Source organism: Mesoplodon bidens, assembly GCF_964165515.1.
Source record: "Mesoplodon bidens genome assembly, chromosome: 14".
Lineage (NCBI taxonomy): Eukaryota > Metazoa > Chordata > Mammalia > Artiodactyla > Ziphiidae > Mesoplodon > Mesoplodon bidens.
This window is the reverse complement of record NC_138170.1, coordinates 68,404,141-68,418,643: the sequence shown is the minus strand read 5'-3', so window position 1 is coordinate 68,418,643 and position 14,503 is coordinate 68,404,141. Positions and strand designations below refer to the sequence as shown.

The 14,503-nt window shown below is 54.1% G+C and overlaps 1 protein-coding gene across 1 annotated transcript; it reads left to right on the top strand.

The window, feature by feature from the left end:
* Positions 1-2,939: 2,939 nt before the first annotated feature.
* Positions 2,940-14,122, top strand: CIMIP2C (ciliary microtubule inner protein 2C; the record flags this gene model as incomplete). Its single annotated transcript, XM_081254996.1, is given in 8 exon segments — positions 2,940-3,064; positions 11,324-11,573; positions 11,577-11,579; positions 11,909-11,998; positions 12,002-12,021; positions 13,757-13,796; positions 14,018-14,092; positions 14,096-14,122. Coding segments are annotated over 8 exon segments (579 nt in total). The 5' UTR covers positions 2,940-2,990.
* Positions 14,123-14,503: the final 381 nt, after the last annotated feature.

Sequence of the window (14,503 nt, the reverse complement as noted above, 5' to 3'; positions counted from 1 at the left end):
GCTGGTGCGGGAGCCTGGGTACCGCCAGGCGGGAGCAGCTGGGGAAGGAGTGAGCTCTGTGGATGGACGGCGCTCGGCACACGTGCCTCCCTCCTCTCTCACACCGCCTCTTCTCCCCTCCGATGCTGCCCACAGAGACCAAGGCAACCAAGCCCAGCTGCTCCTTCCAGCGACTCACAGCCTGGCCAACCTCCACCCCTCCAAGTTGTCAGCCCAGCGTGTGTGTATCTGTGCGTGTGTGAGTTGTGCGCCCGTGCGCAGCCTAGCAGTGCAGACAGTCTGAATTCATTATTCAGAAGCCGCCTGCTCCCAGATAAAGGACGGCCCAGCTTCAGGTGTCTTCTCGCAGCTCCTGGGGCAGAGCTGCCAGCCCTCCCCTCCACAGGGCCTGCCAGGCAAGCTCTCCTGCCACCAGGAGTGGGAAGATGGGAGTGGGCATGAGCGCAGTGGGCTGGGTGTGGGGCGGCACCCCTCCCATGGGGGAGAAGGAACTTTATTATCTGTGCACAGGAAGCTGAGCTGTTGCACTGATGTTTCAGGGTGCCTCCCCCCCAGTCAAGCTGGCCAGCAGGGCTGCTAGTGCCCACCAGGCTCAGGGGGCCTGGATGCTCTGGATGGGTCACACTGTGCTATGTAGAAATCCCAGCCCAGGGCCCTTCAGCTGGAAAATCAGCACCTACTGGATGACATCAAGGCTGTGCCTGGTGACCGGTCCCTCAGAAATGGGAGCCCTAAGAGGACAGGGAATGTACTTTCCCACTGCTCTCATGGAGATTAGGACCCCAAGAGGCCGGGTCCTGACTCCCAGGGATCTGGGAGGATGGAGGTGCTGTTTGGGGGGCACTCAGGAGCCAGGCTAAGCGTGATTGGAGATGCCTGACTGGGAAGGCCTCAGAGGCTTATGTTTTACTAAGGGCAGTACTTCAGGTCCAGGGCACTAACCCAGCCCCGTCCTAGGGCCCGGGCGTGGCGAGATGTGCTGCAGGAGAACTGTCAGCTGTGAGTGGTTGGGGAAGGGATTTCTGTGGCAGAATTTCCAAGGACCAAAGGAGATCTGCCCCTCCTTTCTTCCAGCAGCACACCCCTGGAGGGGCTCAGTGGGAAGGGGACCCCGGGAGCTGGGGTCCCTGAGCCTGGAGCCTTTGCAGGGCCATCTGCACCCTTGTTCTTGCTGTTTGCTCTGCATGGAATGCCCCTACCCCATCCCTAGCCTCTCGGTTTAGCCCGACTGGTGCCTATACCCGGAAGTGCCTCTGCACCTGCATGGCACTCAGGCTGGGTCGGGTCCTTGTCTGTGCTGCCCCCGTCCCCTCTCATCCACTGCTTCCTTGGGCTGCTCCACTTACTTCCCCCGACCCCCGACTGGGAGACCCTGGAGCACTGCACCCTTGTGTCCCCAGAGCCTCGCATGGTCTCCTGTGGGTAGCAGAATATCCCATGAATGTTGACAGGATAAAAGAGTGAGCATGGTGACCTATCTGAACAGTCTAAAGGTTAAAAAAAAAAAAAAAGAAATATTAAATTTTTACAACGTGCTGGCAAGAGGTCACTCCCTTTGAATTCTATAGTCCAAGCGACCTGCAGGGTATCATAAGAGCATTCTTCCTTCCTTCTAGATGTCTCCTCCTACTCTACCCTATTTTTCTTTATCTCTTTATGTTCTAATTCCTTCTCTCTCTCTCCTTCCTCAATTCCTTCTCCTTTCTCACATTTATCTAGCCATATTGAATTAAAGAATATTTTAGAATATTGTATTTATGCAATAAAAGTGAAAGTCTAATTTAAAAAAAAAACAACAGATGTTTAATGTCTCTTTTTAAAAAAACTAAATTCACTAACATGTTCCAACCCTAAGGCCATAAGGTGATCTTTGTAAAGCCTGGTGGTGCTTTACAGGGAAAAAAATCTGTCTCCTCCCTAGGCCCTCTGGATGTTCTCTCATGAAGGGGGTGAGTTTCGTGAGGCCTCCTAGGGACCTGTGCATCTTTAGGAGAAAGTCCCTGAACTTGCCCTAGGTAAGGCCTGGAACTTTGCCATATCTATGAAATGGTAGCAATTCCATCCGGTCAGCACACAGCACCCCTTGGCTGAGCCACTGACCCTTCTGAAACCTAAGCCAGATCCCACTTTTTTTTTTTTTGCGATACGCGGGCCTCTCACCGCTGTGGCCTCTCCCGTTGTGGAGCACAGGCTCCGGACACGCAGGTTCAGCGGCCATGGCTCACGGGCCCAGCCGCTCCGCGGCATATGGGATCTTCCCGGACCGGGGAACGAACCCGTGTCCTCTGTATCGGCAGGCGGACTCTCAACCACTGCGCCACCAGGGAAGCCCTCACGATTGGCTTTTGCTCCTTACTTATAAACCTCTCTTGTGGAGTAGTTTGAGAGGCAATGGGAGGTGAGAAGGAAGGTCCTACGGAGAGAGAAGAGATTAAGGAGAAAAATGTCCTTCGCTCCCAACGTTCGTGCACACACACACACACACACTTAAATTACAGTGTCCTGGGCAAACATGCCAAGCGGGACACACGTCTGAAGCCCCTCCTGGAGGCCCCGCGGAACGGGGGCCCGGTGGAAAACCTTGGGGAGCAATGGCTCTTGAGGTCCCTGTGGCCACTCGGGCCCTGGGGCTGAGCCGAGCTTGGGCTGCTGCTTTGTGCACCGTTTCCACCTTCGACCCTCCTCGGAGCATCACCCATCTGGCCTGGCGGGGAAGCTGAAAGATGCAAGGATGCGAAAACGGAGGCTTGGGTGGGAGCGGCGATTTGCGGGGTCACACAGGAGAGCACGTGGAGATGCGCAAACATCTCGCGGGCGCACCCCGCCTGGCTGCTCCTAGAAGCGGACGGCGAGCGGGGTGCGGGGCCCGGGAACGCCGCGGCGGCGGCGCAGCGCCACTGGCGTTGCCAGGCGCACGGTTGCCGGGTAACCCGTGCTGTCGACCGTGTGGCCAGAGCGCCCGGGCTCGCTGCGCGCTCGCCGCCCCCATCATGGCCTCCCGCGGCGCGGGCACCCTAATGACCGAGTTCAACGCCGCCTACGTGCCCCCCGGCCTCATGCCCGGGTAAGACCGCCGCACACCAGGCCCCGCCTGAACCTGGGGGTCAGAGCCCCTGCGGGCGGTCTCTCCCCTCCTCCCTCCACCGGCCTCGAAACTCCGCCCTTTGGGGGCTGAAGGACCCCGGGGCGCCAAGCTTTCACCTGGCGGGGTGGCCTCCCCAGGGGTCTGCGCTCTCAGAGCAGGCAGTGGCTGGGCGTGGCGGGGGCTCTCCAGGTCCCCTTCGGTAGGAAGTCGGTACCCAGCGAGCGCGGAGCCCGCCGGGCCGGGATAACCGTGGTTGGGGTCCGGGTCAGGGGGAGGCGGGGGAGACGACGTGTGGGGTTGGAGTTCGGAGACGCCGGGCAGGAGCAATAGGGTGAGGAGTCCTCGAGAGGGGCGCGGGCTCTTCGACCCCCACCACAGTGCGGGCGCGCAGGATTCCCGCAACAGGAATTACCTGTTGGTTGAAGGAGCGAAGGCGACCGGGTGGGCACCCGGGAGCGGGGCTCGAAGAATCTGACAAGGCAGGACCGGCAGCAACGTTTCGTGGTGTGCGCTACCCACCGGATCGCCTCCTCCGTTCTCCCACTGACCTCACTTAATCCTCACAGAATGCTGCCTTTGAAAGCTTCCCAAGCCCCCAGACCTGCCCTGCCTTTAGCATTTTTGGATGCAAGGCAAAACCTGCTTTTCCTTTCTCTGGATGTTTTCACACTCCAGACAGCTAAGGTGCAAGTCTGACCGCTCCCTTCCATTCTTTGGTCCTTTTTCTCAAAGTGTCTGAGATTTCCACTCCCAACCTCCTCTTCCAGGGTGTGAGATTGTCTCCTCTCTTCCACCAGTCAACACGGCCATTGAGGATGGGGGCTGGATTCTGAGAAGCCGCCTGCACAGCACCTGCACATCTGTATTGAAAGAATGAATGAAATTAATGTCTTGAGAGTTCTGCAGGCAGGATCTCCACGTGGGTGGAAAGACACGTGCTCTCTTCTGCAAACTAAACAGACTGCAAAACAAAACAAAGTTCTCAGTGTATATTTTGTGTGACGTTTGGGTTGTCTTGAAGCAGAATAAGGCTGACATAGAGGAGCTGTGATATTAAAATAATTTCTGCACACAGAGGTAGTACAGTAAGTAGGGGCAGGTTCTGTAGCTTTAATCCAGCCCCTTTGTGGACAGGGCCTTTCCTGGGCCTTAGAGAGCTCAAAAGCTGCTTCGGTTCCCATCAGACAAAGCTGATTTACCAGGTCACAGTTGTTTCCTGAAGTCAAGCCAAGTGTGTTAGAGAAGATGACTAAGGATTTTCCTATTAATTCTTTCAATCGTTTAGGCATTCCTTTGATAAAGATGTGTTGAGTGCTTGAGATGGGCCAGGTGTTGGGTTAAGACAAACAAGTCGGGGGCTGCCCTGGAGGGGTTCCCAGTCTGGTGTAAATACATAAGGTTTAGTTCAAAACCATCTCTGCAGCCTTGGATAGTGGTGTTTACACCACACTCTGGGTGTTTATCATGAAATTTGATTTCATACATTGCTATATTTTTGTCTTAAGCCCACCACAGTCTCCACTGGAACCTAACCCTCCCCCACGACTCCCCACTCTGACCCAGGTTGCGGGGAGGGAAGCTGCATGTTTCAGAAGCAATCCCAGGATACTTCTCTATCCACGCCACTCGTCTGCAGTTCCCTTGAGTGCCCTGTCCTCTGACTGATCTAGAAATTATGATAACAAGTGAATCATAAATAAGTTTCCAAGCGTGGATGGGCTAGTTTGAGCAGCTGAGCCTGTATGTGTTACTTTCTTGGCTGGATCTTTCTGGGAGGGATGTGCTCTCCTTAAAGATTCTCATCAACAAGGAATGAATTGAGTTGTCTTATGTGTCTAAATGCTACCTTATTTGGCAACTTTGTTAACGTAATGAAAGAATCCAAGATTCCCTGACACAGTTGGGTAATGATTATTTTGTATGTCTTTTCGAAGATGAATCACAGGATTTTAAGTGCAACCAGTCTCTTCTGACACTCAGATCGTCCTCCTTACCAGTTTTACTCATAGAGGCAGAAATACTTGCAGTGGTGACGACCTCAGAAACTAGGCAGTCCAGCCCCCCCACCCCCTCCCATTCCAGATGTGGTCGCTGAGGTCTGGGGGATGGGGACTTGCCTGAGCCTCAGGCTGGTGATGGAAGAGCTGGGCTGGTACCAGGTCCCTGATTCCCTGTAGTAGCACTGTGAACCCCCATGTATAAGCACCTATTATATGCCAGGCACTGAGCTGGGCTTTTTACAAACTTAAAAAAAAAAAAAAAACCTTCACAACAACCCAGTTGTCAACTCAAATGCAAAACTGCCCAAGGTCTTTCATCAGGTTGCCCAGCGAGGTCTCTGTGACTTCAACGCCCTACTCTCCCCAACTGCTAGCAGTTATCATCAGTTAGATCTCTACAGTGTTCAAGGCCTGATTCTGGGTACTGAGGGGAACGAGATGCTGGTCCTCAGACAAGGATGCCCCACCTGCTCCCTTGCCGCTCTGGGCAGTACAGCCCTCAGACATTTTGCCAGTTTCTGGCCCGTGTGCCCTCCCTGCAGTGAGCAGGGAGCTCTCGGGTCAGAGATCCTGGGGTTGTAAGGCTTTTGGAGGGATGAGACTGGCTCAGTGAGACTCTGTGCTTCCTGCCTGCAGGTCAGATCTAGGTGGGACCCATCCCTTTGCGCTCTGCCTCCCACCACACCTCACCGGGCTCCCAGTCCAAACACTTGACCTGCCCGTGCATCCTGGGGGGACAAAACAAAGGCCGTCTGCCCAGGAGGAGGTAGGAGGCCCAAATGCCCACATAACTACCTGATGCCACTCACACAGCCCTGAGGAACCGGGGAGACGTCCTAAGAACGGGGGATGGGGGGCTCCGGCAACCTGGGCTTTGTAACAGGGACCCTCCTTCTTGGCAGAAGAATCATAAGCCCATAGAGATGTGCTCCCATTTTTCAGTTCAATTCAGTAAATACTTACAGAGCATCTACTGGGTGCCAGGGATGCAAGTATGCGTAGAACCCAGCCCTCTCTCCCCACGGAGTTGACAGTTCAGAAAGGAAGAATACACTAGGGCCCAGGTAATTACAACACAGCAGAATGTGAACTGAGACGGAAGAGAGGCACAAAGGTCAAAGAGAGCTCAATGGCAGGGACAGGCGTGGTCTATGGGGCGTCGGAAGAGGCTTGATTGGACAGGGCGGGTATGAAACGTACCTCGAAGGATGGAGAGGATCACAATTTGGGGAGAGGAGGAAGCATCTTCTGGACGGAGGGGATGGCAGGCATGGGGAGGAGGTACCAGCAGAATATGCTTTGAAAGCAATAAATGGCCTATTTGCTTGGAGTGGCAAAGCTGGTGTTACTGAACCAAACTTGGGTCTGCTTGCCTGCGCACAGTAAAACCAATCCATTGACCTGGGTTGCTGTGAAGGAAAGTGCCGCGTTTATTGCAGGGCACCAAGAAAGGAGTCCAGGTAGCTAGTGCTCAAAAGCCCCCAACTCCCCAAAGGCTTTCAGGCAAAGGTTTTTAAAGATAGGGTGAGGGAGGGGGTTTGTGGGGTGTGTGATCAGCTCGTGGACATTCTTCTGATTGGTTGGTGGTGAGGTCATCAGGAGTTACCATCATCAACCTTCTGGTTCCAACCAGTCTGGGTTCTACGTCCTTGCGGGCAGCATACAATTAACTTCTTCCGCCTGGTGGGGTCAGTATCTGCAAAATGGCTCAAAGGACATGGCTCAGAATATTTTCTATGGTCCTTGTGGAGGAACTAGAGGTCCTTGACTTTGTTTAATGGCTGAACTATTATTATTTTGTCTTGCTTGACTGTTTTCCTTTCTTTCTGCATTTTCTCACGTCTCTGATTAAATTTATTCTTTGGAACTCTGGGAAGGCTCAGGAGGCTGAAGTTGTTCTACAGACAAGAAGCAGGCGGAGGACACGGTTGGGGATTCTGTCCCTGGAAAGCCCCATAGGGTCCTGCTCAGTTACGCTGGGACACGGAAGTGGATGATAAGACTGGAAAGACCTCTCACAGGGACCCACGTCAAGCAGGGCCTTGAGCACCTGGCCCAGTTTGTTCTTAATTTCCCAGGTGATGGGGAGCCCTTGAAGGTTGCTGCTCAAGGGAGGGATCTGATCAGAACCGAACTCAGCCGGAAGTGTGCGGAGACGAGGGTGCTCTTGGAATGAGAACAGGCTGAACAGTAACAAGTTAATTAGTTAATAAACTGCTCAGGGGATCCCTGATGGTGAAGGGTAATTAATTTGAATGTTAGCTGGGGGACCAAGCAGTGCTATTAAGAGGCGGGGAGGGATGGCTCCCTGTGTGCACGGTAACCACATGGGGCTTTGTGGTGCGCAGGTGGGTGAGGGGCAGGGATGGATGAAGGGGTCGAGGAGGAGGTGTGAGTGTCCGTAGGGACCGTTCGGTGCCCCATCGTGACACATGCCGTTCCCCTCTGTCCTCTCCACCATGGCGTGCCACACGCCCAACAAAAACGGGGCTCTACCATGGAACCGCACGGTCATGCTCACAGCTCGCAAATGCAAGTGCGTACAGGGACATAGACCTACTAGTCAAGGTGTGCCCTCCGAGGGCTAAATAAATATGACCATGTGCATGGGCACGCGCGTGCGCACAGACGCGCGGGCGCATGTGCACGGGCCCCCGCCCACAGCAAGAGGGACTGAATGGAATCCAGAACCCACGCAGAACCTTAGGAGGATTGCGGAGGAGAGGGCTTCTCTTCTATTGGGATGCAAATATCTTGGCATTCAGAGAAGGTGGGAAAGCAGGGAGCAGAGGAGTGTGGCAGGGAGCCTGGGGGTGGCAAAGGCAAGAATCACGATGCCATGTCACTTTTCTATAGCTCCTTTCTTTGAGGTGCGCAGACTCTCCTGTGGGTGGGACTCTCTGGGCCGGTGCGCTCGGCACACGGGAGCCCAGCGTTCCAGGAAATGGTGCCCCCGACTTCCGGACTTCGGCCTCCTTCAGTGAACATTACTGAGCACTTGTCATGTGTCAGGGGCTGTGCAGGTTTTGAGGATAAAAGAGAACACTCATTAGCAGAGGAGCTGAGCTAATGTGGATCTTGGTGTCGATGAAGGATCGTAATCCTGCCGTGAGGCAGAGAGGCTGGGCAGAGGGTGGGTGGCCAGGGGACGCGACAGGGAGCCTGGCTCTGTGAGTGAGGGCGAGAAGCCCCAGGAGGCAGGAGGAGATGCAGGTGGAGGAAACGTGTGTGAAGGCTTCGAGAGCATGTGGGGCCCCAGGGATGTGAGTAACACTTCCGGGGCATAGGGCGCCCGTGGGGAAGTGAAAAGAGAGGTGAGTCACGGTGATCAGATGATGAAAGGTCACTCTGGCATCAGTGTGGACGACAGGCTGCAGGGGTGACACTTGGTCCAGGGGACTAGCTAGGAGATCTGAGGCTGTCCAGGTGAGCAAGAGGAGGGCTGGTAGCCATGGGATGGAGGAGGGCAGTGGGAAAGTCACTAAGGAGCGAGCAAAAGCAGGACGTAGGGAGAGGTTGGATGTGATGGTTGGCAGGGTGATGCCCGGTTTCCAGTAGGTGAGGTGGTGTTAGCCAGGACGGACATGGCCAGGAGTAGCAGCAGGCTGTCTTCAGTTGTGCTGAGTCTGGGGGCCCCGGGCAAGCCCTCGGTGGGCAGCTGGGTGTGTGGATCTGTAGCCGGGAGGAGGGTCGGAGCTGGAGACACCGATCTGGGTGTCCTCGGTGTTGGAAGTCTAACGTGGATGAGCTCTCCCAGAGGGAGTGGGTCCCTGAAGAGAGAAGAGGACCCTGGGGCAACACCAGCGCCTAGAAGATGAGCAGGGGAAGAGAGCCAGGCTCCAGTCCATCCTCCTCCATGCTGAGGTTTTCCTCAAAGCCTCCCCCGATGGAGACCCCTTCATGGAGCTCCACCAGTACTCTCCCCACCCGACCTTCAGGGGAATGGGCCTTCCCTCCTTGCGTTTAATAGCATTACAGCCTTGACTGCCAGCACCATTCCTGCACACACACACCAGGACGCAATAAACACCGAATGAGGGGGAGGCGGGAGGAAGGAGGGCTGAGCGATGCAGGCTTTTGTATTCTCGACACCTAGCATCGCACCGGCACACAGTGGGTTCCCAATAAAGTAACTCTTAATGCCATCTGACTCTCTTAAAAAGTATTACTTGTGCAGGTAAAGAAGAACGCAACAAATCACCCCAAATCCAAACACCTAGAATTAACCTAAACATCATTTTAGGTTTCTTTTTACGTGTATATTCAGATAAAAGGCTAAATGGATGGGTGGATGGATCGATGGATAGAAAGATAAGCGAGCAATTTTATAAAACTATGATCTTACCATACTTACTATTTTAAAATGAAAAGCATGAAATTTAATGTTACTCAAACTTAACTGAAGAGAAAGATACTGAAGTAAAATGGAAGAACAGATTTTAGATAAATGCTAATTCATCATAAAAGATATGCATTTCTAAAAGTTCTCTCTGAGGGAGAGAGAATAAGCACCATTAAGGGGTTAGAGTAATTACATTGTGTTGTTTTCACCACCGTGTTTCGATTTTAGGTGCCACGGGTTGACTATGCTTTAGAAATTCTAAGTGCACGCCCATCTCCCCTCCACCCACCCCCCAACTTTTGTTGCTAAAATTATTTTTTCCTTTGACAGGTTTTATAACATTTACATTCTATTCTGCAGCCAGCCTTCCCCTAGTAGCTGTTCCTGGTTCTCTGCACTTAAATAGATGTGAAGTAACCACCTGTCATTCTTACAGAGGTTCTACATTCCTGAGTAATTTTTTCTTTTGAATCATCTCTTAGTTGGCAGGATTTCATCATTGAACACTGCTTTCAAGAAGAGCTTTGGGTGCTTTATTTCCTGAGTTCTTTCATACAGCTGCCTTTATACCTGGATGACTGGCCAGTTCGATATTCTTGGTTCATGCTCTTTTCTCTGCAGAGGACTGTAGACGGTTGTTTCTTTAGTTTTCATTCTGTTGCTTCATTTTCTCTGTGCTGGAGTTTGGCAACAGCTGGTGACCGGCACCTCTTTCATCCCCTGCGCTCTGAACCACTTGAGAAAGAAGATAAAAGAGGGAAAGCTGGCGCTGGAGAATGGGGCTGACGCTGAACCCGGATGAGATAGCCAGGCTGGGCTGGGGCAGGCTTTCCTCCTGAAAGGCAGAGTGGGTCCCCCAAAACAGGGCATGGAGGAGCAGGGTGGGCTTCCTTGCTTCCAAGCCAAAGAGGGAGGGAGAGTGGGCTTCACCACCCCCAGGTAGATGCTCCTCCACTTCTAATGTGGAAAAGCAAGTGAGGGCTGGAGACGGCTGGTGGACAGTTCCCTCCACACGGGACGACTCATCGCGATGAAGGAGGAAGCACCTCCCAACCGCTTGTCTTTGACTTCTTGATGGCACTGCTCTTTTTATGACAGTTCATGCACAGCACAAAGGACTTTCAGGGACTCTGCCTCTTTATCTTAGGTGATGCTTCTTCCAAATGAGTTTCTTCATCAGTGCGAATGTTGCAGAGAGGGAGTGTTGCCCAAGGATGTTGGATTTGGCGACTGGATGATCTTATATGACCTTCATGAAAAAGCACAAGCACACGTTCAAGTGACGGGTCAGAAGGAAAGCATAGGAATAGAAGAAATGAAGGCAGAAAGTAGTATAGAGGATTCCTTGGAGACATTTGGAAATAAAGGAAGAGAAAGGGTTGTAGAAAGCAGCAAGGCCAAGTGTGGAATTTTGCAATTTAGGAAAAGCTGGGTGGCACCTTGTGAGGCTGTGGTGCCGGAAGCGAGGCTACACCAAAGTTGACACTCATCGCATGGCCCCTGACCCTTCGTGGGATAACCGCAGAACGTCACAGCTGCAGGAGGCCTCCGCATCTTCAGGCCAACCCCTCCTTCAGTGGAGGGCCATCGAGGGAGAGTGATTTGCCTGCAGCCTCGCTGAGGGGGTCAGGACTGGAACCCAGGTGTCCTGGCCCCTGTGTGAGCCTCTGGTCTGGAGAGATGACCTCTGTGGGGAGGCAGAGGCCCAGAGCCTCTTTCACTTGTCCTTCCCCAGAGGCTCGAGCTGGGCCGTGTACCTTAGGAAGCCTCTCAAGGCCCGGAGGTGACCAGCGGGGCCGCTGACCTTGCCCGCAATCTTGAAGGGCCTCTCTCGGAACTGGCCTGCAGCCCTCCACCCATCTCTCCCCCCACCCCCACCCCCACCGGCTCTCTCAGGTACCAAGGCCATGTTCCTGGCGTGGCCTTCTCCTTCGGCTCTCCCTACGACACCACCACGCTCAAGTACTTCCAGGAGCAGCGCAACGCAGCCCTGGAGAAGAGCCACACTCCCTTCAGCAAAGGCGGCCACTTCCCGACCATCTTGTCCCCATACCTCAACCAAGTGCTGAGTGACCGCTGGCTGCACGCCCCCAGCTGCACCCGCTTCAACCTGGACAGTAGCCGCTCGGCCGAGCTCTTGTGCTTCTAGCAGGTGGCGCCCAAAGGGACACACACACACACACACACACACACACACACACACACAGCTTACCTGTGCCACCTACCGAGCTGGGCTTCACATACCCTACCTCTCTCTGCTGGTCCCCTGCCTTGTTTACTTGCCCTAGCAAAGCTGGTGTGGTGACAGGAGCTGAGGCTCAGGAGGACACCTAGCTGGGGACTCTTCTCTGAGGGCATTAGGGGAGACGGCCCCCACCCCCCTGCCCAGGTACAGCCAGTCAGGGGCTGCAGGTGCCCCACGTCACTCCTGCACACTTACGACCTGTCATTTCTTCCTTGGTTGAGCTGGTTGAGCTGTAGATGACACAGCAGCATCGGGAGTACTATCAAGACAAGACGGGCATGGTGCCCCGGGTCCCCTACTTAGTGCTGCCTGTGAGGGAGTGGGAATGATACCCCATCCCCACCGACCTGTGAGCGCCTGCCCTCCCCTCATCCATACATTCAACACACCGCCATAGGGCACCTGCTTTTGCCAGGCATGCAGGCCCCCAGACTGAGAAATGAGTTAAGACTTTACCCCACAATGCACAGGGCGACAGTTACAGAGCAAGGGGGTCAGGGTTTCAGCAGCCTCAGGAGGCATGCCAGGAACCTGAATGGGCGGAATCAGGAAGAGCATTTTCAGATGCCCTGGGAGTTTGGGAGCAAACCCCCTAATCCTTGCTGGCCTGAGTCTGCAGGCTTCTCCCCCTGCAATGGCAGCCTTGCAGCTACACTCGTCCAAACGCCAGCACAGCCCCTCGGTGCAGCAAGGGGCGTCTGCCCTCTGGTGGACCCAGAGGGTACTACACAAAGCAGGGCTGTCTCCCCAGCCCCAGCCCAGACTCAGAAAATGTTCTTTTAGGGACGTCAACATATTTTTCGATTAAGTCCAACTGTCCCTCTAACAAATGTGGAAGTTCCTCCCTGTCCACCCTTTGCTGCTTCATCTGGGAGAGCTTCTTCTCCCGGGGAAGGCCAGCTCTGCCCTGTGAGATAATCCGGGCATGTGGTTTCCTCACTCCCTCCTACCACCCAGGCAGGGAGATCAGAAGTCTATGCTGCGGAGGTGTCCTGTGGAGTAGGGGGCATCGGGAGGTCAGTGGGCAGGTCTTGGGTTTCCAACTCTATGCTGACCCATTGCTTGCCTCAAGAGCCCTGAGACATGCCATTGTTGTTACTGATAAAGCAGCAACCCTTTCCATAGAGTTTAATGGTTTTTAAAGATACAATTTAACATCCTCTATAGGTTCTTCTGTGCAGGACAGATGGGTCCATTTTCTAAATATGGAAACTGAGACTCCACAATGGCCTCGGGAACTTGTGCCATGGCGAGTCTGGTTGAAGGCAGAACTGGAGGGAACCCAGATCTCCCAACGCCAACTCTAGGATTCTAGGTTGGCCGTCTCCACCCTTGGGGTGGCTCTGAGTCAGTCCATCCCTGGAGACAGTGCAGGGCCTTGTCTGGGGACAAGTCTCCCCTTGAGACCTCTCCAGGCAGGATCTGCATCTCCTGCAGCGGTGGGACCCCAGGACGCCCAGCTCTGTTCCTTCTCCAAACTGCCTGGAAGCCTGTGCTGCTGCTGACAGCTTCACGTCTAACACAGAGGACCAACTAGGTGGTTGGGAGTAAGAGGGTCGGTGTCTGCGCTCAGCCTTTACCCTGATCATCTCTGTGGCCTGGAGAAAGTCCCTGTCCTTCCCTGAGGTCCACTGCCATCATTGTCATTATCACCATCACTATCACCACTGTCACCACCACCATCACCATCATCATCAGTAGCAGCAGCACATTTCTTATAACACTTGTTGAGTGTTTGCTCCTTGTTCAGCATTATGTTAAGTGCTTTGTACGCATTACTGCATCTACTCCTAAAAACAGAGCTAGGAGGGAGGTACCGACATTAGTCCATTTTTACATGTGTACACTTCTAGCAGGAATTGGGCCAGAATCCACCCCAGCTTCTTGACACCTATGTCATTGCTCTTAACCACTGTACTGCTGTGCAAACACAAGTCATTCTGACCTCGAGTGCAGGGTGACTTACCAGATGTCAAGCTGACGAGCAGCCAGCAGGGTCATCAGCAGGACGGGCTGGGAAATGGGCCTTTTTCACCCTCCCTATCTGGTTCACTGCATAACACTAGCTCCATCCTCACCCCCAGGCCTCCTCTGGGCCCAAAGAAGAAGTGGCACCTTTTAAGAGTATCCCCTGGGCTTCCCTGGTGGCGCAGTTGTTGAGAGTCTGCCTGCCGATGCAGGGGACACGGGTTCATGTCCCGGTCTGGGAAGATCCCACATGCCGCGGAGCGGCTGGGCCCGTGAGCCATGGCCGCTGGGCCTGCGCGTCCGGAGCCTGTGCTCCGCAACGGGAGAGGTCACAACAGTGAGAGGCCCGCGAAGCACCAAAAAAAAAAAAAAAAAGAGTATCCCCTGAGAACCTGAGGACCTACCAGACATTCCCATCAGGGAAGAGGGTCTCCCCACAGGAACGGCAGATGTAGGACTGCTGCTTTGAGTTCAGAGCATGATGCCTGAGAGCCACGGCATCACCAGGTTGGCCTTTTGGAATAAAATCTTTATCTGTGACCATCCCATGCTCCTCTCCTCTGAGCCACAGGACCACTTGGCCACAGCAGGACAGCACTGAGGGTCACACAGCACGGTGTCTGAGGGGCCTGTGGAATGCTCACCCCAGGTGTTAGAGCCAAGAAAAGGTGGTGTCAGCACCCCGCTGGACCCACACACCTCTCCCCTGAGGGCTGTAGGGCTCCTGAGTCTCAGTGGCAGGTCACTCAGGCACAGAGTGCCTCCCATCTGCTTCCAAGGGGATAATCAAGGAAGTCCCATTATGCCATGTCTGAGAATGAGGGTGCAGTGACCCTGGAATGCTTGCGCTGGTGTCAGATGCA